At 42.5% G+C, this 27,173-nt stretch overlaps 1 protein-coding gene and 1 long non-coding RNA gene across 6 annotated transcripts in view; one reads left to right on the forward strand and one right to left on the reverse strand.

Annotated features, from left to right (window-relative positions):
• KCTD1 (potassium channel tetramerization domain containing 1) overlaps nt 1–27,173 on the forward strand; it is a 100,871-nt gene that overhangs the window by 55,644 nt on the left and 18,054 nt on the right. For 3 of the 4 annotated variants that reach the window (XM_063395125.1, XM_063395107.1, XM_063395097.1), the window contains exon 2: nt 11,479–11,657. In XM_063395125.1, the coding sequence (XP_063251195.1) occupies nt 11,494–11,657 (164 nt within the window). In that variant the 5' untranslated portion in view covers nt 11,479–11,493. Of the gene's footprint in view, nt 1–10,790; nt 11,037–11,478; nt 11,658–27,173 lie in introns of those variants that run through there. The other variant, XM_063395114.1, reaches the window with a different exon arrangement.
• On the reverse strand, nt 9,239–10,706 carry LOC134549524 (uncharacterized). Of its 2 annotated transcripts, none has more exons than XR_010080124.1 (3): nt 10,567–10,706; nt 10,210–10,473; nt 9,239–10,039 (listed from the first exon to the last, which is right to left on the reverse strand). It is a non-coding gene; the product is annotated as an uncharacterized LOC134549524 (long non-coding RNA). The 2 variants fall into 2 exon arrangements; XR_010080123.1 differs by having other exon boundaries at nt 9,241–10,039; nt 10,297–10,473.

The following is a 27,173-nucleotide window of genomic DNA, read 5'->3' on the forward strand; positions in this document are numbered from 1 at the left end:
ATGCTAAAATTAGCTGCCCAAATGGATGTTTTTATCAAACAAGCTAAAAGGACTACTCGGAGAAATCCTTACAGGTCTGAAAACAATAACCAAAATTGTATTTCTTAGCCATGGATCTTAGAGTATCTTTTACATATAATGGAATCAAATGAACCAAATCTAAAATATGCTTTGTTCATGTGCCATATGGTTGTTGTCTTGCCAAGCACTCTTTTTGCCTGCCAGAGCAGACTCCTGTGCTCTCCTTTCCTTAAATCCTGCCCTTCACACTAACAAATCAGAACTGCTGCTTGACCCATATAGGGAATGGTGGAATGACTTTCTCCGTTCATCCCTGAATACATTTCCAGCATTTAACAAAACTCCAAACACCAGAAAAGAGGCAAAGTGAAGTAAAACACCTTAATGCACTACTGCACTGAAGGAGCCTTTTGAATGCAGTCACAGCTGTATTTAGCTTAGTTTGGGACTTCAGCCTCTTCCTACCAGCCACCCAAAACCATACCTGCTTCTCTAAGGGATTTAAAATCCAGAGATGGGCAGATTTTGGAGTAGGGCAGGGCTAGGGAATACCTGGGTTACCGATGTGTTTGTGTGCTGGTTTCATGTGCCACATGCATAACCCGTTCCCAGAGCTCTGGCGAGAGGCTCCCACTGCCGTGTGCTGCCTCGTGCATATTTTTAGCAGAGGGCTGTTTCCTGTCCCCATACAGTGACACCTTTGTGGTGTTATGCTGCCTGTCCCGAGGTATTAAGTAACCCACAGGCATTTTGAAATAGTTCATCATAATATGATTTCTCTCGCGATAATGTTTGGTTTTTTTCATTCTCCTGCTTGTTATGAAATCCGTAGGCTGATAATTTTAATAAGAGTTACAGGAGGAGAGGAAAAAGTCCCAGCTAGCTCTGGAAATGCATGGGATCGTGGTAGAGGCAGGTAAATGCTCCCTATTGCAGTCTGCCTCGACAGGAACTTCCAAAAAGCCTGTCATCTCAGTAAGTTCAACTCTTTCCCTTTGCTTGCACTGTTCTCCCTCTTGGCAGTCTCTGTCCCTCTAGTGGGGTTTTGATAGATTATCATTTTGGTGAGGCTGGGAGGTTGCTTTGCTAAGTTCAGCTTCAGAGACTTGTTGGAAGGGGAATAGATGAAAAAGAAGGAAAGAAAACTGAGTGACACAAAGGTCAGGGGGTTTTGCCCATGGTGTTTCACTGATACTGGCATGAGGAATGTATAATTTATTATTACAATTTCACATCCTCTTTCTAATTCTCTACGAGACTGAGCTGTGACTTACAAAATTGTGGTTCTGTTTACATCTTTATCATAAATTAGATAATTACAAATGTGTGACTTCAAAGCACTTTCATGCCTTTTTCCTGCAGTCAGGTTATAGATGAAGCTATGTTTTACTGGCTACTGCCATAATTACCAAGGGGACTCAATGTCTTCAAAACTGTAATTTCAGCTGAGAATATTTTATTACTGGTTGCTTCAAGAAACATCTGTAGAGTGCTTAAAGCTCCTGTGTCTTACATTTCAAAGACGTGGTTTTAGCAGATCCTTCTGTTTTGTCCCTTACCTTTTTTCTCTTCATATGGCCAGGAGACCTAATAAAAACTTTCTTGTATTTTTCTTAAGTGTGGTAAAGGTGTTTTTAGATACAAAATTCTTCAGACAGTCCACAAGTGGGGGTGGTTTTTTTTGCTTTCATGTTTGGTCTGAAGTAGATATCTTCTCTAGATGGGTCAGTGTTATTTCTTTCTCCTCCTTGGCAAATTAATAAACCAAATTTAAAAGTGCAAAGGAAAGCAGGCAGCTGGCTGATTCAAAGGGAGAGGCTATGTTTTTCATCACCACCCTTTCAAAGCCTCTCTGAATCAAAAGAACCATTGGATTGCGAAGGCAAGACCTATGCCACACCAGAAGCTCCCAGTTCAGCAGTTTTCCCAGGGTAAAATTATAACTCATGTTTCCTCAGCACAGGCTGTAACTGGCAGCGTTCCTTCTACTTCTAAGGGTGAAATTGCTGGGGGGAGAACAGACATCTAATGTGCCTCTGGAAGTTTTACAATGGGTGTTAGCCTCCCTTTGTGGAAAGGTAGATGTTCTTCTGGAACATACCCAAGGGCAGGTGCTATTCAAACTGGAGTGTAAACTGACTTCAAATAAGGCAGTGCAGGCTTATTTTTGTTCAGTTTGTGAGTCAAATCTAAAGAGGAAAAACCCTTTTCTCAAATTCTGACAATTCATGATAATCTTCCAGTTATCTCACTGAAATCTACATTTTTATGGGTGTTTAAAATCTTCAGATACAACTGCAATTCAAGACATTAATCTTTATTCACGTACTACTGATAGGATCTTACCTTGCAAACAAAACAGATTTTAACAATGCTTGTTTTTTAGTGTTACTTCTCACCAGAACATTATTGGACAGATTGCAAATTTGGTCCAAGAAGAATGTAACCGGTTGGTTTCTTTCCCACTCAAATCTTGACACCATTTGTAAGGATTTGTTTGACTTTGCATTCAAATATGCCATCATGGTTCTGGCAAAGAGAAGTCCTTTCCTTCTAAACCCAGGAGGGAGTGTTTGTTGTTGTTTTTCCCTTATCCTTATGTGAAGACTCTTGCAAAATATGTGTAGAGTGCCTGCTAGAAGTGGATAAAAGGCAACAGCACTTGAGTGAAAAGTCTGACTAAAAATTACGTTGTTAATAAATCTCAACCTGCAAGTAGTCTACTTGGGAACAGTTGAAAGATGGATTCCAGTGTTCAGAGTTCCTTCCCACAGCTGTTCCTGGCCCAAACCCCATGTGCACGTGGTGAAGGTGGCTGTCACATTCCTGCCTTCACTGGTGCAGGAGATGAGCTGGCAGATGCTGCATCCCTCACAGAGGCAGTGGGAGCTGCTGACTGCTCTGTGCTGGGCTGTTCCCTGAGACTGGGGGGAGCTGACTGAATGGCTGCTCCTTTCAGGGAGGAGGTGCAGACTCTGAACAGAGCCTCAGAGTATTTAGGTATGCTATCTGCAAAGCAGCTGGTATGCCAAACCTCTTGCAGCTGGGATGGAGTGGTCCAAGATATTTGGATCGATGCTTCTCGCTGGAATGAGTGAAGCCTTGTATGGTGGGGAAGTAATCTGTCATTTCTGCCCTTTGCAAAAGGTGGAATTCCCTTTGTGTGTGCTTGCTTTCCTATCAAGTACAAGTAAATTCACGTTGTCTCTGCTACCTGAGGTTTGGTAGAGGTACGAGAAGAAAAGCAACCCATTTTCCAGGTTTAAAGGAAAGTAAATGAAACTGTCCTCAGGGCAGCAGAAGCAAAGACTTTTGTATCAAGCTGCAGTGTTGTGGGCAGGGCTGCCAGGCTGCTAAAGGCTCTTCAGACCTGGAAGCCTTTCCCAGGGACTGCTCATCTTTTAATAGCGTTTCCTCCTTTTTTTTTTTTTTAAGTGTCCACAATGACTGCAGCCGTTCCCTGCTCAGACCAAGTGATCACTTTGTACTTACTGGCCTGTTTCTGCAGTATCTGACAGGGTACTTGTCCCCTCTTGCAAGTAAGAATAAAGAAGTTTGAGTGAAGGTGACTGAAGCACTTCATTGTGTATTTCATTAAATATTTTGAACTGGTCATGTCCAGCTCAGGCTGAGGAGTTACACTGTTGTTTGGTCACTCCTAACTTGGTTTCATTGCTAATTTGAGTAGATGCTGGTGCAGAACAGACAAGCCCTTGGTGGAGCAAGTGGCCTGAAATGTCATGTGTCCAGTCTACCCCTATCATAGGACACCCTCAGCAGCGTCATGGCAAGTCTGTTACCTTTGGTCCTGTGTCATCCTGCATCTAAACACTGTGTCCTCCAGCATGGTTAGGGGATGTTTTTGCCTGCTTCATCCTGGGGTGAACACCCTGTGATTACAGTGTCAGGTGGGCAGTGGTGTGCTGTGCACTAATTGGCAGCAGCTTTCAAATCCAGTTTTGCTTGTAAATGAAATGAATGCTTTTGCTGAGTGAGAATCGAATTGGCACCTCTAAAAGCTGTGGAAGTTCTCCTGCCAGCATGGAAGCCAAAGTATTTGTGTTTGGGGCTAGTGAATCTGGGTTGGACCTGGCTGGACAACATTTGGTTTGTTTTTTTCACAATACAGAGGGTTGGATGTATTCCAAAGATCCTGCTTGTGTTAGGAGCTTCATTCAGATCCTGTGTTGGCCATGTTTGCCACTTGCTTGACCCAAGCACAGCAAATGTGCACATCAGCCACCTCCAGCAGAAGGGTTGTGCTTGACCCAAGGAAGAAATGGATAGGCAGTGCAGAAGAACTGGGATGTAATAAATGACAACATTTGGGCTGACCTCAGCACTACTGACCCAAACAAGCATGAGGCTGAGTTAATCTTCCATAAAGAATGCAAATTTATACAATATTTCGAGGGAGATATTAAACTTTTGTCTGCAGTTTCAAGACTTAGGAAGGTTTTCAGAGAACTTTATAAGCACTTGAAATGATACATCGTGTTCTGTGAACTTTGCCAGGTTTTTGGACTTGCCTTTACTCCTCTACTGGTGTAAGCATGGGCCCTCATTTGACTTCTGCCATTATCCATGAATGCTTTTTCTCCACTTAAAGATTTCTTCTTAGGGGCTCAGTCACAAGTTTCTGATGAAAGTGTGGTTAGAGCTGTTTTGCTCAAGCTAATAGTGTGCTATAGACTTGGCTCCTGGGCTTTGGAATTATCAAGGTGCCTCCAAGCTCTTGTCCAAGGGTGGTTTTTAACTGTCCTGCCTCTCCAGGTAGGCAGCTTTCTCCACCCAGCACAAACAAACACCTCACTTCCTTCAGTCCTTTGCCTTGCATTTGGTTTTCTGCACCTGTGTCATTTATTCTAGGTCCTGATCCACTCTGAAATCCCAGCAAGGCTCATTTTACCAAGGAAATGCCACCACATCTCTCCAGTGCTTGCAGCACTTAGCGTGCATACATGCTCAGCAGTGCCAGCATCTCAAGGAGGACAAGGCTGTTAGCAGGCAGCATTTGGGATGTGCTGCAAGGGACCCCCGTCCTGAGGGGCCAGATCAGCGCTCCACCCCGGGGCCCGTGACTCTGGGACAAGGAGAATGTACCAGTTAAAACTGTCCCATCAGGTAAGTGCTCCTGTCACCACTGCTGCAGCCACTCTGGTGTGACCAGAGGGGCATTTATCACCTTTGTAGACTTGATCTGCATTTAGACTATTTCAGGATACAGAGAGGCCAGCCTAATACTGTTCCTGACACCTTCAGGAGAGAGTTGCTGCGGAGGTTTTTGTTTCACGATGAACTATACCCTACACCCTGGCTATGAGGGACCCTTCTGGATATCTCTGTCCCCTCTCTCAGGTGGCCCTGTGACACCCACCTTTCTAAAATGCACTGCTGCATGTATTTCTGCAAATAACACCGAGTGCCCCAAGCATGACACTTGTGGTGTGAGGAGTGAGCAGCTGCTTGGCATAGGAGATCATTTGAAGTTTGGTGGCTCAGCATATCCAGAAAACCTTCCTACTTCTCAAGCTCTCCATTGTATTTGACAGTCCTGCATAGGATAATTTGACCTTCTGTCGAATGTTGACAGACATTCAGGATTTAGAATGAAGCTTTAGAGATTTAGAGTAATAAATCTAGTACTGCTATTGAGCCTCAGTGGACCTGGTGTCTTAGCTTACTGTGGCATTGAATTGCAGCTGGTTGTGTTTTGGGCCCATTTCTTGAGTGACGCTCAAACACAATTGTTCTGGAGTTTTGCCTTATAAACATAATTCCTAATCTTCAGAGTCAGCAACCCTAAATCTTGCAGCTATGAGAGAAAGGGCAGTTGGATTATATTGATGAAAGGCAAAACATGACAGTGCAATTGGCATATTTTTGCTGGGGAAAACAATGGGCTGTTTCTTTGTTTTGCAGACCCAGTGGCAGCAGTAAAGCCCAACCATGTCCTCAGGGAGCTACCGACCACTGGTGTCAGAGTGAAGAAGCAGAAGAAAAAGATGGATGTGCTTACATGTAAAGACTTTTTGACAAAGATCTGAGCAATTTCTTTGTGCTTCTGGGCTCTTCAGAATGAAGGTGAAGAGAAGCACCATGATGGCATGCACACCTTGAGATCAAAATGCAGTTTGCATGCTCTTTGTGGTGCACATGGTCATCTTGGACCACCTTGCAGGGCTCTGTCTGAGAGGCCAGCACAGTTTGGTGTCATCTGTGGATGCTGAGTACCAGAGCCACAGCCAGAGAGTTTGGTGTGAGGACATCACCAGCCCATAGAGGTACCCAGGGTGGGATTTTCCCCTTCCAGCAGGATAAGCTCCTGGGTTTCAAGGGCACATAGCTTTGTATCTCTGCCTGCTTGCTACACCTTCCAGAAATGCTGTTTGTACTATACTGATATTGTTTATGTTGAATAAATGCTTTCTCCAGCCTCTTTGTTGTGGCAACTCTTTTTGCTGAATTCAGAAAAGTGGGGGGTACTTTAGGCATTGTGGTGAGACAGGATCATGATTGTTTTTTTAATCTTTAATGAAATGTTTGTTTTGAAAAAGTACATCTTCAAAACGGTGACACTTGTGCAGGAGCCAAATCGAAGAGCAGTCCTAATGTTCCTGGTTTGGATAAGGTTCTTGAGCTGCACTTTCCCCCATCTCACAGGCACGCCAGAGCATCAGCCTGCTGTTTATTTCAGAGTGCAGGCACACACTGTCCCTGACACTTGAGTGATTTCTGCTCTGTACTGGAGCAAAAGGTATTTGACGCCAGCTTCTAAAGTTTATTTGCTGTTTGGATTCATTCCCATACAGTGGGATATATGTGTTCAGACTCTTCTGCTGAAGGTGGCTGATGGGGATGTATTAACTGCTGTTTCTAGTTGTTCCTGGGCACCAAGCTTTTGTGAGGAGAAGCATCTGTCTCATGTCTCTCTGTTGTGAAAAAAGGGTAATGAACACAGACTGATTTGATACTTTAGAATAAACTACTACATGATTATTCATTCCAATGTCTAGAACAGATAAGACAAGCTTGCCCTCACATCTCCCCCCAAAAAATCCAAGGGATTTAGACATGTGTAAATTTGAGTTTCTCATCAGTAATAATTGCTGGGGCTTTGAAAGGGAATATATATGCTACTGAGTAGGATATACACTTCTGCTTGGGCTGAGCTGGCTTACAGGGGAGACATTGGCTAAAATAATTCCAGCCAGCAGTGTCTTGACCTGCAAACTAAAATGATCCTCACAGTCCAGTGAGTCAAGCAGACAGTTTGTACTTGAATGCCGGTCCTTCTGTGCCTGAGCTTGGGTTGTCTTGTAGTGGCATGGTTTTTGTCAAGGTTTCTGTCTTAAGAAGAGAACCAGGATGACTTTACTCAATATCACAGAGTGTAAACAACACTTAGGACACCAGTGCTACTATTTTGAGGAGAGGAGTAAGCCTCCCATCTCTTTGATTTTTGTACACTTAGCACTTTGTAATGACTCATTTTCTTCAGATATTTCCTATTCCTTCCACTTGCTACCAGAACATTGACATGGTTCCTATGTTATTGTCATTTGGTACACCAGTTGCATGAGTGCACATCTCAGCTCTGCAGCTACTGTGTTTTTTGTCAACTCAGGCATAAAGGCTTATTCTTTAACAATTTTTTGAGTGGAGTTGGGGAGAAGATGGTATAGAAGAAAAGGCAGGGAGAGGAGAAGGGATTTTTAAGCTTTTCTCCATGATCCTTGGCCCCCTTTCGTAGAAAGACTTCTAAATTATACAGATTTTTGTAAATCCCAGGAGGAGTAGTTAAGGCAGGGCTGCTTTTGCTTTTGTTGAGCCTCCAGGAGGGCTTGCCTAGAGCAGAAAATGTGAAGCAGGTTCAGATAATCTCTAAAGACCTGTGCCTATGAGCTGCTTGTTGTGAAAAGGCTCCTTCAAATATCAGCAGAGAAGTGGAGGAGCCCCAAACTGGTCTAAGACCAGAGTGTTTGTGAAGAAGCAGAAGTACTGAAACAAAACTGAAAAGCTTTAGAAAACCTAAATGCCTTTAGCCGCCTAACACACAGATTTTGGCACTTTTGATTATGTAGTTTCAATCTTACACTCATTATGAGTGAAAGTGGGAACTAATTTTTATGAAAAGTTGTTGGGGCGAGGGAATCATCTGGATATTAATAATGATAAATGCTTTACAGGGTATTTGAAGTATTTTGGTTCATGGAACTGTTATAAAACTGTATTTTCTGTTCTTATGTAATCTTTTGTAAGATTAATAAAATGTTTGAGAAGGAAAGCTCTGAAGGGTCAGACTGTTGACAGGTCAGGAGGGGTGCTGCCCATCCAGCCAATGCAGGTGGTGGCCGTGCTTTGTGCCCCACTCATGAACAAAGCTGATGCAGTTCCCAAGGCAGACAGCAGCCTCTGTGATCTCCTGTGTGGGAGCAGCCCTGGCTGAGCTCTGAACCCATTCCTGGGTTCATGTCTCACCTGTCTGACACCAAGAAAGGTGAAGAGCTGAAGAGCTTTTTGATTCTTTTTGTTGTCAGCAGCTCCAGATAGCTTGCTGGAGCCCATTGAGTTTAGTTTCTCTGACTCCCTTCTCTCCACCTGTAATTCTTGCTAAAGAATTACATTTGTAATCACATTAGATGGTAGAAGCTTAGCTCACCAGCAGTGCCTTGTTTTCACTACTTTTTACCAAAGCTTGTTCACTTCCACGTTTGCAATAATCCAATGCAAGCCATGTGTTTCTTCAGAGACTGTTTGCCCCTGTGTTATCCTTTCCATAGCTGAACAATACAGTGATTTAACTAATGCAATTTTATAACTTTGATCTGTTCAATGCTGTACCCATTGGACGGTGATCTTCTGTGCTCTGACAGTGCTATTGAGTTGTGCCACATTAAAAAAATATGGCATTCTTTTAAATACCTGCTTCTCTGAACCGCATTTCTGCTTTAGTTTCTCTGGGGCAACTGCAGTAGAAATACAATTGCCTGATTTTAAAGTGTCTCCAAAATGGCACTGAACTGGTTTTGTGCAGGGAAATGTGCTTTGTGGGCTAAGACTGGAGCAAGGTTAGCATTATTGTGCTTAATATCAGCCATTGAGAAGAAGGACTTTGTTTCATGAGACACAATAAACACAGGTAACTTGAAGAGGAAATGTTGAAAAGGAGAAGGGTGAAATAAAAGAGCAAAAGGCTTTACTATAAAGCATTTTTATTTCTTGGGAGTTTTAGTAGGTAAACTGTAAACGGCAGCTTGGTTATGACTTGGGTTTGGAACCTAGTCCCCTCTTCTTACATTTTGTGTCTTCTTATGCCTTTTAAAATTCCCACAGTCCTCCAACCTATCTCCCATCCTGGCAGTGATGTTTATACTACACATTCTTCTACTGTTTTGTGCAGCCAGTGCTATCACAGCTGTGCTGAATGAGGTTCCAGCCTAACTACAATATTAACCCTGCAAATCTGTTCATTTTCTCTTGAGCAGCCCCAGGCAGGGTATACTGGAGAATGTGTCCAGTTGAAAAACTGTGACGGACTCGTTGGTGCTGCACTGTGCTAAATTGCAAGAGAGCTTTGTTCTTTCTGCCAGAGAGGATCCTGTGAAGGCACATACTGGTGTCCATCTCATACAAGTTACAGAATTGTTTTTTCGTTTTAGTCTCAACTTTCATTGATAATTTTATCTTTATTTTTGCCAAACTGTCTCCTTTGAAGCACTGGAACGTGTTCTCAGACGTGGTGCTTTCCTCCTGCTATCTGTCCGAAGTAGGCACCCCCAACCTCAGTTTGTATCAGTCCTTGACTTCTTTGTAGTTGTTGTTTTTAATTTTTTTCTTCATTATTTTACTAAATACCACTCTGCAGATCAGTAGCATCTTGGGTGGTGGTTGTACCACATAGCATTTGTAGCAGACATTAGTTTTGCATAGCGTGTGTGCCTTATTTTGTCTGGACTTGTCTTCTTTGCGCTGCAGGCACCTCCTCCAGCAATTGTAGTGATTAAGCCTGGTATTTCTGCAGATTTATATTAACTTCTGCTTATAAAGAAAGAGAAGAAACCCAACCCTTCTCTCCCCCCCCTCCCCCACCAACAGCTAAACTAGACGTTTTTCTTCATTCCCTTAGTTTTTATCAGTTTTACACCCAAGCTTGCTTTTGTGCAGGAAAGAAAATTAGTTAAGTACCTTGTGGTTTATGGATGCCTTTTGCTACATATTACTCGGATTTATTGTGCAACGTTGGCCTGTAAATCATTTCAGCCAGACGATTACCTGGCTCACGTTGCCTTTACGGCTGGAGTCTTTCAGCAGCCACGAGAGATGGGGAAATGCTGTTCCTGGCGGCGGGCTCGGCCAGTCCGAGTGCCCGCACCTCGCTCTCGTGGCCGCGCTCCGCTTTGCTGCCTGGCTCCCAGGAGATGTTTACAAGGAGTCCATTACTTTGTGCAGCTGAAAGACAGTGTTGAAAGAACAAAGGGAGTTTTGTGATGAAGTGTATCTGACTTCTCGCTGCTTTGCTTACCTTTTAAATGTAAAACTCACTCATTTGCAAGGGCTTTTAGTTCTCAGGGCATCCCTATAAGATTCCACTCCGCGTGGAGCTGTCCTCCAGTCGAAAGCGGGGCAGTCTCACAGCCGCTCTCGAACGCATTTCTATTTTAATCCCCGGTTTTGCCTGCCGCCTGCCTCGCTGGCTGCGGCTCAGGCCCTGCCCTGCCCTGCCCCGCCCGCGGCGCGCAGGCGGCCGCGCTCGCCGGCGCTGCCCGTGGGACCCGCCGCGCGTTCAGCGGCCGAGCCTCGCCGCCCCTCCGCGCCCAGCCAGCCGCACACTGCAGCCTGCGCGGGGGCAGCTGTCGCCAGACCTATAACTTTTAAATGGAAAATGTCTTTCTCAAAGGCTGTCGATGTCCAGTGGTCTGCAGTCCATGAGCAGTTGACTAGTTCTCCTCCTGTTCCTGTGCTATGTGAATTGGGAATTCGAGAGAAGAGTGTGCAGGATGGAGGAGTTGAGGGTTTGTATTTCTGTTCTGGTGGTACGGCAGTGACGGAGGGCTTGGGAAGGAGCAGAAAGTCTGCCTGGGGTCGTCTTAATTAAGGAAAATATTGTTCTCAGTCTGTCTGTATCTCTTTCTGTCAGTGCTTTCATCAACTCTTAAAAATGAGGGTGACCCTTTTTGTTGGTATGGATTGATTGTCGCGAGTAGTATTCAGAAAAAATTTATTTTATTGAACGTGATTTCTTTGTGGATTTTATCCATTTTCCCCACTTATTTAAAATGCAGCCATTTCAAACTCTTGGAGCTGGATTCATTTTAAAACTTGCCAAATATTTGTCTGTGCTTTACTGAGATAAAAGTCATAATCTGAGACTATGAGACAGTCCTATTGATTCAAGACTGGGGGTTTCTGTAAGGTTTTTAAGGAGATCATTAACCCAGGTGTATCTTTTCACAGGACAGTCGGCCCAATATGTCAAGACCTCTGATCACTAGATCCCCTGCATCTCCATTGAACAATCAAGGCATCCCCACTCCAGCACAGCTCACAAAATCCAACGCACCAGTTCACATTGATGTGGGTGGGCACATGTATACCAGCAGCTTGGCCACGCTTACAAAATATCCCGATTCCAGGTAACTTTAAAAAGCTTCTTCTGCATGTCTTTGGCAAACTCCTTTTCTTCCTTTTTGTGCTTGGACGTCCTGGGGCTGTCTCAGAATAATGAATTTAGCTCCTTTTGTTTCAAAATTAAATTAGCTTTCTTTGTTAGTAGGCAGTTAGAGACGTACTTTTCTTTCCCCGCTCCGCTGTGTTTCTGACAAATGGCACTTCTGCAAATCCTGATGTGTGTGTACTAAAACAAAGCTGATAGTAAAGAGCACTTACTTTCTACTACCTAGGATTCTGGGTTTGTGCCAGGGCACCCATGCTGTGGTTTGTTACATTCGAAAACTAGTGATTCTGCATTTAAGCCCAAAGGTGGGGGTGTTGGGGTATTTGTTTTGTTTCTTTTGGAACAGTAACCACTCTTCTGTACTGTCAACACACCATCTCAGATGTGTCACTCCAGGTAAAGGCAAGGTTGAATGCAATAAACTATAGGACAGTATTAACTGTATACTTTTTCTAGAATCTTAGGACTTTTCAAATAATTAGGCTCTTAACTCTCATGTACCTTTTGAATGAAGTATTTGTGACTCTGGTACCTCACTGGTATTAAGAGCAGTCAGAAAACTGCTGCATGTGTGAGCAGTTGAGTGGATAAAACAGGAGTGCATCTCTCAGAGAGTGCATTTAACAGTGTGTGTGGGCATAACCTGGTGGTGCTGGCAGACAAGCAGTGCAGTGGTACTGTAACTCTGAAGGTTGGTTATGAGACAGCAGGAACTCATTGTGTCCACTGTACAAATCTACACCTTGCCTTTCACAGCCCAATCCTGCTCTAGAGGGAGGGCAGTGTTCCCATTGTGTTCTCCCCAGTCCAAGGGGGAGATCTTCAGTTTCTTGATGCCACAGCTCTGACTTGCCTTTTCAAAGGGCACAAAGCACACTTTGTGGGATGTGACTTCCTTCAAAGCCTGGGTCTCACTTGATACTGCTGCCTCTGCATCATCAGCTCATAGTGTTAGGTGGACTGAAACAGTGCTCCTGACAGGGCTGCAGGAAGAGAACTGTGCATGCAGCGAGGCACATGGCCTTTCTTATGACAGCCTCCTCAAGGAAGCGCTGGCAGAGGGGAGAAAAGAAGCCATGCCAAAGCCTGGGTCTGCCAGGAGAGATTGAAGTAATGTCTGGGAAAACTCGAACTGTTCTTTGAAAACCAAATCTGTTCTTTTGGGGGTTTTCTTAGAAGCTGCTTGTGTTCAGCTCCTAGTAGTTGTGATTACTTAGTGGGTTTTTTGGTAGTTGGAGCAGTGATGGCATCTGACACTGTTGTTTATGCAGAATGAGAGGCTGCTGCTTCTGTTTTCATGTCAGATTCACAGAGAGTTTATTACTTCAATTGAAGAAACACTAAAATATCATTCAAAAATGTGTATGGTGGCAGTGGATTTTAAGCTTAATGTATTCTGTGCTCAATTGAGCCATTGTAGCACTTGAAAGTGAAAGCTATGCATGTAGTATCAAAGCCAGTTTAATAAATTAAACATTTTAAAAGCTCTTCAAATGTGATTTAAAGAAAACCCAAACTCACGAGTTATAGTCATTCTGTTTCAAGTCGTTCTGACATGTGTTTGTGTTTCAGTTCTGACAGTGTCTTTTGAACCTCTTGATGAGTGAATATTTCCAGTGTAGCTGTTAGAACCTGGAATTCCCAGCCACTTCCAGAACTTGAGAGATTTTTTCTAACATTAGCAGCTTCAAAAGAGCAATTGTTAAACTCATTTGAATGTTAAGGCAATGGCATGAAGCAATATGCCAGTAATCATGATACATTTATTTGAGTTTTGCCTGAGATTTTGCCATCAGTTTTTTTTCCGTGGAGGGTTGGGATGTATATATGTGTGTATATATATTCATACATATTTATATCGAGTGAGTGCTAGGTAAAAATTATCCAGTAATATTTGGATGTTAACACAAATTGTTTCTTGGAGCCTGACCTGGTCAGTTTATATCCAGCTAGACTCTAACTTTGTTACTCAACTTTAGCACAAGGTTTTTGTCAATGTTGCTTATATGTTTCTTTTTCTGCCAATATCATATGTGTGAAAGACATCAAAATTAAGGAAGGTCTCATAGATATTTTTGGGCCAGTTGAAACCTCCCGAGACTTACTGTTATATGAAGTATTGTCTATGAAAAATAAGGTCTTGATTATCTTGCCTGAAAGAGCACTGCTCCAGGGATGAGTCAAGGCATCGGTTGCAGGCTCCAGCACGTAACAGGTTGAGACACGAAAGTCATTAGGTTTCTGACTCGTATTACATGTAGTCTAAGGGCCAGAAGCCTAAAGTGAACCTTTCATCTGTGGGCCAGGTACCAGAGTCATCTTTCTTTGTGAGATTGAAAGGGTGATATTCAAACCAGCAGCTTTGGAGTCACTCTGACTTGCTGGTGTGAGGGAAAACTATTCTGATAGAGCAGTCTCTGCTTTGGAGCAAGGGTGCTCTTCCTTCTCCTTTTGGGGTCAATAGCATCTCATTTTGTATCTTGCTGTTTTCTGCTTCCTGCACAGTAGAGTATAAATTGGAAAGAGTACTTTAAAAAAGAGTTCCTTAAGTGATATCAGGTAAAGACTTGTAGCTTGGAGGGATCATTTTCCATAATTCTTCTGTTAGGTTCCCCAACCTGGTTTGTGCCTTGACATGTAAAATGCCTACTGACAGATATCTATTCATTTCTCCAAAGAAACGTTGGTGTGAAAAGTTTCTTGCTACTGTTGCTGGATCCCTGCCCTTTGCTTTGGAAAGACCATTGTGGGTTTCTCTCAAATGCTCTTGTGCTTGAAGAAGCCAAAGAATCAGAACTGAGCTGTGTTTTGGGCAAAAGCTGACTCAGTGAAGCAATGTGAGAGACAAGCAGCTTATCTAATAGATGGTTTGAATTGAGTAATCCTAGAATTATAAATTCTGAAGCTAAAGTAATGCTTTAAAAAGCCCTCAAAATTAATTTTAAAATCTAGTACCGTATAATTTCAAAGAGCCCAGTTATAATCCAGACTAGAGAGAACCTATTGTTTTCACAAGGAAAATCCCCTATGAATACTTTAGCTCACCAACAGGCTTCAGGTTCTCCCAAGAACCATGCTCAAACATGATCTCATGAAGCTCAATAATACAATTTGCCAGACTTAGGCTTCAGGAAAAGGCAGTGTGAATCAGCCTGTCTACCAAGAACACCTAATGTAAGGTTTCTCTGCTGAAATAAATAGCAATTTTCTTTTAAAGTCTGAGGAGGGAGCAGGTGTCCTTCTATGTAGCCCTCTCCACCAAGACTGTAGACCTTGGTACATTCACCCCTGCACAGATTGTACAACTTTTGGTTTACTTAAGTTACCAGATCTTCAGGTTGGTATCTGGCAACAGAGAGCTATCTGTTAAAGACTTGGGTGTACAAAAATGTTTTTAATTGCTTGGGTTTTGCAAATAAAGGCGGGTTTTTAAAATTATTTTCTTTCCACTGCCCAGGAAAACAAAAATTATTCCAGGAAAGGTGAATCCAAGATGAGAGTCTGCTAAAGGAGACTTTCTCCCCTGAGAGCTCAGGCACATGCATGCAGTGCCATTGTTCCCTGTGGTCACCAGAAAGTCTGAGGAGAAGGGGTTGAGGTGTTAGGATTTATGATTGTGAGGGAAGGAAACACTGACTGGGTAGCTCAGTTACTTTAACCCAAGCAACCTACTCTCCTTCCAGTGCATTATCATCTTGCAGTAGAATTGAACCCTACATTCCTACATCTCTCAGCCTTAATGCTGTCTGCACGGCATCTACCAAAAGTTATTGTGTACCAGGCTAAGACAACCTCAACTGAATATCGGAGCTAAATGGGAAGATGTTTAACTTTGATCATACAAGCATCAGCTGTCTGATATCTCTAATATCAGCAATATCAGCAGTGTTGTCTATCTCATATGTTCAAAGCATCTGAGCTTTTAATTAGTTCTGTCCAAGCCATCTGGTATAAATATTTGCATAACACCATGGAATTGGATTGCCACATCCTATATTCCCACCACAGAATGGAAAAAAATCACTTAAAACCTTGTATATAACTTTGTAGAACCTTTTGGAGTATCTGTTTGTGTTGCTACATCTCCCATCTTGAGTTACTCCCTGCATATGAAGAGGGATTCTTCTATACAGTATTTCACAATCCTTCCAAATTTCTGCTTAGGGCTATTTCAGGTTTTCATATGAACCAATCCATTCGTGTCCCAGTTTTCTTACCCAATCTTCACTCTCAGCCCTCAGGGAAATTAAATTTCACACACTTGGATCCAGTTAGGACACTGGCATTTTTTATTTTTTTTTTTTTTTATTGGTAAGGGTTCCTTTTGCATCAAGAGCACAGAATTACGTAGAAGAATGCCCAGATTGTCCTTGGCCTTTTTTGACAGTTTGCAAGAGTTGTCCTTCACGAATTGTGTAGGTAGACTTCCAAGGATGTGCTGTGAATCAGGCAGCACTGCTTGCCTGTTCCAGAGCTCTGGCAGTTTCTGTTATCAGTGCCCAGGTCCAAAACAAACTGAGACAGCCCTTAGTTCAAACTCTTCCAAACTGCAAATTGCAGCACCATGCTGCAGATTTCTGTCTTGGTAGGAGACCTGCTGAAGTGAGAGTGGTCTCCACTTTGCATAGGCCTCCCTCTGTAACTCCTCTGTGAAAGCAGCCCTGTCACAACTTTCCTACTCACCTTGGAAAGTAGCTCTCAAACTGCTCTAGGCTGTGCTAAACTTGAAGAAATACAAAATTTTCTAACTAACGAGCAATTGGTGATTTGGGTTTTTTAAGGAAATATTGAGAGAGTGGGTGTTACTGCATCTTTATTTCCACTCTCCTTATTTGGATTTATCTTCCTGAGAGGTACATCTCTATCTGTATCTTTCTAGAGTAGCAACATCAGGAGCAAGCTTCTATGAAAGTTTTCAGTATTGCTGTAACCAGCTTTGTCTGTATTTAGCTGTATTAGCATGAGTGATCTAGGTCACAGCTTTTTAACATTTTGTAACATACCAGTCAAGAGGGAAATAGTCAGAAGAAGTTGGCAGAGGGTCAGTTAAATCTTTGTTATCTATCCTGTCTTACTCATCTCCTTATTCACCTTTTATATTTCATCATTTTATTGCTGCATGGTCTTGTGGCAAGGAAAAGTGAGGGCTTGGGATAGGGAAATACATTGACTCTCACTGACCTGTTCTGTGACCCAAGATAACTGATTTAACTTTGAGCTTCACTTGCTTCTTACTAAGGATAACAAAAAAGCAATTTGTATAGTGCTTTGGGATGATGATTGAAAGTGTAAAAGATTACTATCTCTAAGCATAAATATTTATAGTTCCAGTAGCAGAGATAGAGGCTGATGATGTTGGTATCATCAGTAACATGTATTAATGAAAAATTAACTGTTGATTCATGAGAACCAGACTCAACACAGTCAGGCAGTACAGTTGTGTTGGTTAGTGTAACCACTTATACAGACTTGGAAAGAAAATAGAAACAGAACTGTGAATGATACTATACTTTATGCCTATTTAAAGAAATTCAGAGGATTTACAGAACTGATATTTAAAGAGAACTCTCTTGCAACACACATCTGTCAATAAAGAGCTTGAAGGGGTATTTTCTGGTCCTGGCTGAACCAAGATTAATTGTAGCTCTAGGTATGTATATTGAACTTAGGGTATATATTGACCTCATTTTGCCTCAATTAATGATCACCACAGGTCAGTCATCACTGTTGCCTCAGTAGAAGTAAATATTTTTCAAATTGTAGTCCTGTAATATATTTAATTTGCAAGGTCAGCAAGTTGTTGCTGTTGCTTGTGGCTGGTGACTGGTGAAAGAAATAGCACCATCAGGTTAGCAGGTTCTCACATCATGTGGTCAGCAACTGGTGGTGAGTCATCCCTGAAAGGGGCCACAAAATTGATGTCTGTCTTCCTCTTCTGAATGTCAGTAAAATTGGGCTTACGTGCATTTCCTTGGAGGGTAAAAAGTAGTGTCCTGTAATTGTTCAATGTTTTTGCACTCTTATGTGTAAAATGACAGTAAAATCAATACAGTGGATTGTTGGAGAGCTCTTTGCACATATGCAGAGCCAGAGAAAGTAGATGTGCAGACTTGATGCCACAGGGGTTCATCCATGCTTGTCTCTGGCTGCCTGGCTGTGACAGTGTATAAGGAAATATATTCAGAGGAAGAAGTGTCTACACTGAGGATTGTTAGAAATCTAAAGGTTTCAGCTCCTTATTTCTGAGGCTAGTAATCCTCAGAAGTAGCAGTCATTTTTCTTGAGGGGAAAGGAGAAAATCCATAGCCATAGCATCAGTATATAGATTCCTTTGCCAGTTGGCTCATACGAGTTTGTAGGGGTTGGATCAACCTGTAAGTCCAGCAGAGGGGAGGTTGTAAATAACTAGTTTAAGGGTCTGTGCTTAGAGAAATCATTTGATTGCAAAGGCTGCTTGGAATCCTTGGTGTATGGAAATCTGTGGATGGGAACCTCACAATTTTTGTATTTTTCTGCCCAATAGCGTGGTTTCATATGGTAGACTATGGGCACCCAAGCGTATTTCTCACTCTGCCTGACCAATACCTGGGAAGATAAAACAGTGTTCTCAGAGTCTCTGGGTCTCACTGACCTAATAGGAAAAGTTCCATTAGAAACTGAGGTGGCACTGAAGTATTCTGGTTTTTGGTCACTTCTGATTTGGCCTAGGTTTGAACCACAGTCGTGAGGTTCAGTGATTTGTTTTGCCTTTTGTTGTACTTAAAGAGGTTCCTGATGGCAAGGAGTATGTTAGCACAAGGTTCTCATCCTGCTCCCACATAAACTGTTCGTAGTTCATTGGTCTTTCATAAATTGCAATCTAGTTGCTAAGCAAATTGGCATCTAGTACATACATAATTGCAGAAGCAAACATTTGGCTTTCAGTTTTGCCTTCAACACCCGGCCACCTCTTGGGTGTGTTTGGAGCTTTAGGATATAGATTCCAACTTCTGGCTTACTTCTTTCTGATGATGATCAACCTTCTGGCTGGGTTTCATGTATACAAGTATGCTTGCCATTTGGGGATGTATTTGCTGAGCTTGCATAGGAAATGGTGAAAATTGCTCAGGACTCAATGGTTATCTGCAGTAATTTTAATGCAAATAAGGTACAAATGCTGTGTTGGCAAAGGGAATGTCACCAGTTCCTTTTATGTGAACTTTTCCTCTAACTTAACCGGTCTGCAGTTTATTCAAATATCATAACCAGACGAGTGTCATCTGGCAAGCTTTATTCTCCTTTTGTTCTCATCCTTTCTTTGTGCCTTTGTCTACACCATGCAAGATGTTGATGTCTCTTTGGCTCTTGCCTTTCAGTATCTTTTTTTCTGTGCCTGTTCTGCTCTGAGCATTGACCCTACTTCTGTCAACTAAAGTCCCTCATTGCTTTGTCTTCATTTCTTTTTCATACACACATTTCTATCTCTGTTGGAAGGAGTCAGAGCTCACAGAGGTCACAAGTGATCTTTACCTGGCCAGATCAAAGCACATTGCTTGCTTTCTTGTCCTTTTTCCCCCACATATATATGCTTTTCTGGTTCTTGTTAATAGTTGGCTGTCTTAGAGTAGGTAAGCAGACAGCATATATTATAGATATCTCAAATGTGGCTTTTGCTCTTAGTGACATCAGTTCAGGGATGCTCTGGGACTAATTCACATTGATCTCTTTCACTGAGTCCATAAATCATTAATCAAATAAATTGTTTCTGGCCCTGATGTGTACATTAGCTTGGGTCTGTAGGACTCTTCCAGCACAGTTGTCTCTGCAGCTCATGTGGGCACCTTTCTAGGCACTTTCTGCCTGCCTCAGAGAACCCACGGGCTTCTGCAACCGTTTGAAAGTGTTTAAGCTGAGCGTGCAGCTGCTGTGTGTGGACTGCTGTGTAGGGACGTGCCTTTAGGAAAGCAGTGGGCTCACAGTCACTTTCCTATCCAGTCCTTCCCCTGTGCAGCACCGTGTGTGTTGACACTTGGGTAGCTCAGGTGCTCAAAGCAATACAGCGCAATGCTCCACCTGGACTCGTTTTTCCTGCTTCCAGCAAACTCAGCTGTGCCACGTCTGGTGCCCAAGCTAATTACTGAAGGCCTATCTTTCCTCTTTCTTCACACTGCTGCATTTTGCAGAACAGGCATTCAGCGAAGGAGAGCCACACTTGCCATTCAGTTTCCGTGAATCAAAAACTTTCTGTTTGCAAAAGATTAAAAGAGATAAAGTGGGAGAGTAATAGAAAGGTGCAAGGGTTTTGTTCAGATGAGATAGGTGCACAGAGCAGTGTTAAATGCAATGGGGTACGCTTCAGCTGTTCAGCGATTTATAAAGATAAATTCTACCTCCTAGACTGCAATGGAGTTTCCATGATAAAATGTGAGAAGCCTGTCAATCAAATGGTAGACATAATTGTTCTTTAAGTGACCTATTAACATCCCATTCCTTTTAATTAAAAATTATATTTATGCTCTCGTTCAGGCCATATTAGAACGGTAAAATCTCTTTCCATATGAGGCGTTTTGCAGGTGAAAGGTTGTCACAAGCTGTGTGACACATGTAAAACAGGAGTGATTGATATCCCAGTGCAGCAACATGTGGCTTGCCTTCGGCTCCCTGCTGACACAGAGGGAGATGGAGGGATAAGCAGCATCTCCCAGAACCACACCCAAACCTTTTGCATTCCTTGCCTAAGAAATTGCTTGGAGTTGCTTATTGTGGCATAGAAAGTTAAAATATATAGCATTTGCCATAAGTGTGTCACTTCAGAGCAAATGATGGATTATGTCCTTCCACACCCCAAAAGTTGTTCTTTGTTCTGTAATTAAAAAATAAATGTTGCAATGTTGTATTGGAAATATTTTGTGCCATACAATGAATTTGTTTTGTTAGGTTGCCTGGATGTAATTGCAGCAATGTCACTGCCTTAAACCCGTGTCATGGGGTGCTGGTTTCCTGCCGCTACGCCAGTGCCAAGCGCTGCTTTGCTTAGCAGCTCTATTGCTGTTTACCTCCGTCAGCCCCTGTGATTATTTTGCTTCTGTGAAACTATTTTTCCTATTTTGTTCCACGCATACTATAAATTACGGTTCTGTTTGAGTGCTAACCACAAATCCCAAACAGTGGGAGCCGGAGAGCGGCTCGGCTGGGAGCTGGTTTTGGGTTCGCCCAAACTTGTCAGTGATTCGAGGGAAAGAAGATGCTGCAAACCATGAAGGCCTGCTGGGCCCCTTCTACCCATCTGAAAATTGATCCCTCTTCAACAGTTTAGAGGACCCTCGGGGCCTTGCAGCTTACATAAAAAATGAAAGCCCTTCCTGTCTTAGAGCAGTGCAAGCAGTCAATACAAAAGAGAAAAATGATCTTTTAAGTGTATCCCATTGAATCCATTATCTCGAGGGCCCGTGCTTGATGCTCCATCAAAACATCATCGTCCTGGTGATGCATGGGGGAGAGGGTGAGGGGGCATTCGGGGGATTTCAGAGAAAATGCTGCAGAACTCTCAGTGCCACAGGACAGGCTAAATATGATATGAGCCAGAAAATAAGAGCTGCAGAAAAACTGATATGTTCCTCCTTATAACATATTGAATTTTGCATGTTTGAAACAAGCAAATCTTTCAGGAAAAGTTTAGAATTTTTTTTTTTGTGGTATGAAAGTCCTGTTGGGCAGCTTGTACAGTAATTTCTTTGCTTTCAATGAGAAAATAAATTTGCAGGGTATTGGTTTTTTTTTCATTACAATGATAAAGAAAATAAAGGAGCAAATAAAAATCGGTGCTTGTGCCATCAATACATTATGCCCTTGTTGTGGGAGGTAGTGATAGGGTTGAACTGCTCTATCATTACCTGGATTGATGTTGAATTTCTGTGAGCAAGTGTCAGGATTGTTAGTTTTTAAATGCTGAAGTTTTAAAAATCTTTTGCATGCCTGTACAAATGTTTCATATGTTTTTCTTAGACAAGCATGAAAGGAAAGTCATTGATTTATGTTGTTATGAGTTTGAAGTATTTACAATGGCATAGTGGAGTTTTTTACCAGATTACAGGGGTAGGAGCTGATCTTTTGCCATCAGTGTTTCCTTACTGGAAGTAGTAAGAATGTTGCTCTTTTGGTACGTTATAAGCAGCAAAACAGAAGAACTGGAATTTGTTTTCAATAACCAGTAGCATCAGTAATTCAGAAATACCATTGAAAAAAGGTATATTTTTGGAAGACAGAACAACGAAGAAGCACTATTTCTGAATGTAACTGAGCACTATTTCTGAATGTAACTGAGCTGCCAGATGCACATCCTTTGGGGTGTCCTCCATTTCCTTTGGTGGAAGCCTAGCTTAAGTAAACTGAGCAGTAGAGAGTGGGTGTGTGCCTTTGCACAACAACACACACCAAACCCATGCTTTGTTGGCCAGGGTGATCCCAAAGGCAGAGTGCTGTCAACATTCCTAATTGGTTATTACCCAATAACATACACCCTCCAGTGTCTTGGGACTACAAAACACTTTTTACCTAGCCTTCCTACATGAATAATGAAGCACTTCAAATATTCATCCAATTATAGTCAGCCTCTCTCTTGGCTAAGGATTGCCAAATGCAATTTGACATACTTCTGACATAGAATTTCAGGCTATATCTGTGTTGGAAGGGTTTAGTCATAATTCTTGACTTCTGGGGAGAGATTAGATAACACCGTGATGGTAATTTCTCCAGCCTCAAAAGCTATTGTTTATTCACTTTTGCTATGAAATTCTAGTTTACTAGCGGTATAATGTGGGAGTTTTAGGAATATTTTTTTCATTTTATACTTGGAGCTTGTCACATGAAACTCCTCATGTTTGTTTGAAACAATGAGATGTTTTGCTTTGTCTCCAAGTGCTGTGGCTACAGCTGCACAGGACTGAAGTTGCCATAAAACACTTGAAAAACAGTTAATGTGTACTTTTCAAACATGTAGGCTATATTTATATTCATTTCATATTTTTTCTGAATATTTTGCTGCCCAGCATGATTGACTCCTGATGCGCCAGTGGCTGACTTTTAAATATGTTTTTCTCGTGCCTTACTAACATTTTCAAAAGCAATGTCCTTATCCTTTGCAGAACATTAAGGTTAAATTTTGCTTTACTAGCTTCTCTTGTGTATGAGTTCCCTGGAGTGATAATCTTCCCTCTGGCCTTCCAAAACCCGATGAGGGTGGTGTTTGATACCCCTGCTCAAGGCAGCTTCCAGCTCTGCTGCAGTAATGCCGTAGGAAGCCACACTGGCTCCGCTGTCCTGCCACAGAGAAAACCCCAGTGTCCATTGCTGTGGTGCAAAGGAGATGCATGTGTAGGGAAGTGGTGGCAAATGTTATTCTAGGGAGATACTAGCTGGCAAAACAGTGGCAGGTAGGATACCTGCCTACTTATTTCCCCTTTGGAAGACCTTATGGGAAAGGGAAAGGAGAAAGACTGCTGCTTTTCTATAGCTAAAGCATATTTGGAGGCCCCACTTTTCATCAGGCATTCTCATTTTCCCGGTTTCTAATATTGCTGTCTCATAAAGCTGGGCCTTGGGCCATGCCTCTTGTACTGGCCTTCTCTTGCTTAGTAGCTAACCTTGATAAACTCATCAGCAGAGCTACAATTGCACTTTTCCACTTCCACTTTGGATTGATGGTGTAGCTCTCCGAAACTGAATGGATGCTGCTCTCTAGACCACAGAGGTCTGATCCTAGGTGAGCATTTAATTCCCCTCTTGGGAAGTAGAAATAAAAGCCCTAATCAGGTATGTTTCATGCTTCTCTCTTGGGTAGGCTCAACAAAATGAAGGATGAAAAAGATGCTGTTGGAAGTCACTGCTGTGTGCTATCATTACAAGTGGTTTGAAAATAGAAACAGCTGGTATGGGTGCAACTTTCAATTGTGTTTAGCTTCCACCTGGGTCAGTTTATTATTTCCTATTAAAATGCAAAGTAGTTCAATCAGAGGCATAAGCCCTTCTTCCTTTTGTTCATTAATGAACTCCTGGAAACATGATAAACATGAATGGCCCTGGGAGTGATGAGGAACACATAACAGGTTTGGTACCATGTGAAAAATGTAAAGCTGGCAGTGCAGTCCTTATTCAGAGAAGCAAAATGAGTCATGTTGTTCTTCAAACCTGAACCTGAGCCTGCAAAAGCTCTGCTGGGCTGTGCCAGGCTGTTTCATATTGGGACAGCTTATCTGCGGCTCTTCTGGGAGTATTTCTTCCAAGAGCCCTTTCTGTTGCTGTGAAGGACCACACAAAGGGCTCTGTCCCTTGACCTTGCACGCCAGAATATTTTTCTTTGCAGTGTGCTTCCACTGGGAAAGGTGATGAAAGCTTTATCAGTTGGAAATTGCAGAGGCTGTAGACATAAAATAAATGGGGTGATGTCCCAAAAAAAGCAGTCAGTGAAATCTAGTCCTGATAAAGGTCAAGTTTGTTGTAGCACATTGCTGACTAAATGCACATCCATCACAACAGAGAGTTTATTTTCCTCACTGCTGTCCTAATATTATTCTACCATAGTAACAAAATAGTGGCCATGGTAGGACAGGTAGTGTGGAGGGGGCTGATGCCCCTGCTCAGAAGTGACTCCACATGCTTCAGCCAGCAAAAATGTGTTCCTGTCAGCTTTCCCTGCTTCAGAGTTGAGGTGAAGCTCCTTCTTTGTCTTGTCTGAGTGTCTATTTATACTAAATAATCAGCCAGCGATGTGCTCTCAAAATTAGATGTGGAATTTAATTTTGCCTGTGTTCACTGACTCCGAGAAGCAAACATGCTTTGTCTGTTTTGATCCTGCAAAGTAGCCTGAGCTGCTGTCCACAGCCATATGCTGGCTGTTTCTGTGCTCCACAGTATTTGTTTAGCAGAGGATTTTCCTCGAAGATCAACCAACCCTTGACGGCCAGTGGAGAAATACCCCTTCCTTTTGTCATCTGTTGTGAGGCTCAGTTCTTGGCAAACCCTTCTCGGGGATCCTTGCAAAGCTGTTGCTGCCTTTGTGTTACCGGTGTGAGTGTGGCAGACTCGTTCTTTACTGCAGCCTGAATCCCAGGGGCAGATCCCTGCCAGAGCTCTTCTGACATCAAAGCACACACAGAGGGGTTGGTGGCAATTAGAGGCAGCGAAGATGGCTCATGTGCCTGCACCCACTGTGGCTGGAGCTTTGGGTGGGCTGCAGGATTCAGGATGGAGTGGGCACAGCTGCTGAGCAGCAGGGCTTGGGGAAAGCATCTGATCTGAGGGGCAGCTGCAAGCAAATGAGACCCGTGCTCTTGCTGCTCTTGTTGACTGCCCTGCTGCAGTGTGAGTGTTGATATAACAGAGTCCAGCCTGACCTCAGGTGCCTTCTCCCTCCTGTTAAAACCCATCATGGTGCTCAGCAGCAGGTCCTGCCTTCTGCTGGACAACTGGGCAGCCCAGGTCCATTTCACCTCCTGTGCTTATTTGTGGGTTGTCGTCTTGTGCTATACACTGAGGGAAAAAAAGCTGTGCAAACGTGAGGGGGCAAGAACTGCACTATCAGTTCCCATCACAGGACTGGGAGGTTAAAACAAACAAACACAGACTCTTGTGCATAGGGCAGTTAGCAATATATAATTTGTTGTTTTGACTTCCCAATCAAAGTTGGTTGTTTTAACACAGTCTCTCTCTCCAGACTTCTTCCTTTCATGGTGCTAATTGGCTGCTGCCTGCCACAAAAAGAGGAGGTTTTTAGGAAGGTAATGGAAAATAATCAAAATCAAGCTATAGCCCCAAACTGTTTGTTGCAACATTAGTGGCTTCTGGAGAGATGAGGCTTTGATGAAGTAGTGCAGCTCTTGATTACCCTAAACTAGTTTCAGTCTTCTGCACCTTTCGATAACATGGTTCTGTAGATCTCCTGTAAGGATAGCAGAAAACAATTTATATCTATGCCTTGGGGTGATGAAAGAAAAAAAAATCAGAAATCTACCAAGACACCTGGATTGCTGCTGAATTAAAAATTTATTACATTCACATACAGAGCAAAAACTGTTGGTATTAACTAAGTACACAAGTGGAGGGAATAATGCAAGATTGTTGTAATGTGTTTTATTTTCAACAGCGAGAAGGAGAACTTTTTGAAACAGTTTTCTGTCTCCAAAAATGCCTGTATCAGAACTTCCATTGTTCTAAAAAACTGTAGGTTTGAAATTCAGTATTTTTCTCAATAAATTTCTAGGGGTTTTTTTTCCTTCTTGTTGTTAAGGGAATCCTTGTCTTTTGGCTTAATACCTGTGTTGGTTCTCAATCAGGTTTTTTTCAGTATTAGTGCAAGCTGCAACTTAATTTATTGATATGAGGGTGGTGTGGTGTTACTAGCATCTGGGGAAAAGGGCAGATGGAGTATGGAGAGACCCTTAGGAAATGGTGATCTTTTTCCCTTCTATTGTTCCAAGTGTAATTATATTTAGCTCTTTTTAGAGAAAAGCTTCACATTTAAGTGAATGAAACACACTTTGCAGGGTAATATGACTTTGGATGGCACTCTTCTGTATTTCCTGGAGTGAAGCTGTAGCTCAGGAAGAAGCTAGGACCAGTCAGCTCCTCTGTGTGAGGGTAACCTGAGCTGCTGGGTAAAGGAGCTCTTAAATTAAAAATGTTATGAATTCCTATACAATTTAGGACTTTTTCTCTGAACTTAATATCATTTGAATTTGTAACTTTTTCTTTAATAGACCCTGACTTTTTAAAAATGGAAGTAAGAGTCTAGGAGGAATGTCAGATTTTGTTTAATATATGAATTTGGTACAGTTAGCTTCTGGTAACTTATGTGGGTGGGATACACTCACCTTGACATGGGGAGCTAATGCCTGTGCTCAGTTCCTGCTTGGACTCTGTGGCTGCTCCAGCAGGGCACAAGCCTGCAGTAGTGTCCTTGTGCCATCACCCAGCACTTTGGGATGCCCTGGAGTATCTCAAGTGGCAGCAGGGAGCTGATTCACATCCTGGATGTTGTTTATTAAAGGAGCCATGTTGTAACATTTACTTTTGTCATGTGGTATTTTTGCAGATTTTGCTTTCTGCAGTTATCTGTTACAGGTATCTGTTTTCACATCCATGGGTTAATTATTCCTTGCACCACTAGTTTATGGGGCTGTATTGCTTCTGTGCTGTGTCTCAGTTCTCTTCCTTTCTCCTCTCTCTACCTCCTCCACAGCATTGCATCTGACCTGCTGTTGGGTTTGGTATGGCTGCAGGGATGATTACACCATGGCAGCATCTAATTTAATAAACAATAAAGCCACTCTTTTGTATATGTAAAGTTTGTTCAGTGGAAATAATGTTATCTGTGTGTTTTTTTATCACCCCACCACCAGCAAAATGTTCAGGTGTGGCTTTGGCATTTCTAACCTGTGCAATAAGCATTATTTATTGCTCAGAGCCACTGTCTAAGATGTTTAAGGTGGACTTTCCTGTC

This window comes from Prinia subflava, chromosome 1 (assembly GCF_021018805.1).
Source record: "Prinia subflava isolate CZ2003 ecotype Zambia chromosome 1, Cam_Psub_1.2, whole genome shotgun sequence".
Taxonomy (NCBI): domain Eukaryota; kingdom Metazoa; phylum Chordata; class Aves; order Passeriformes; family Cisticolidae; genus Prinia; species Prinia subflava.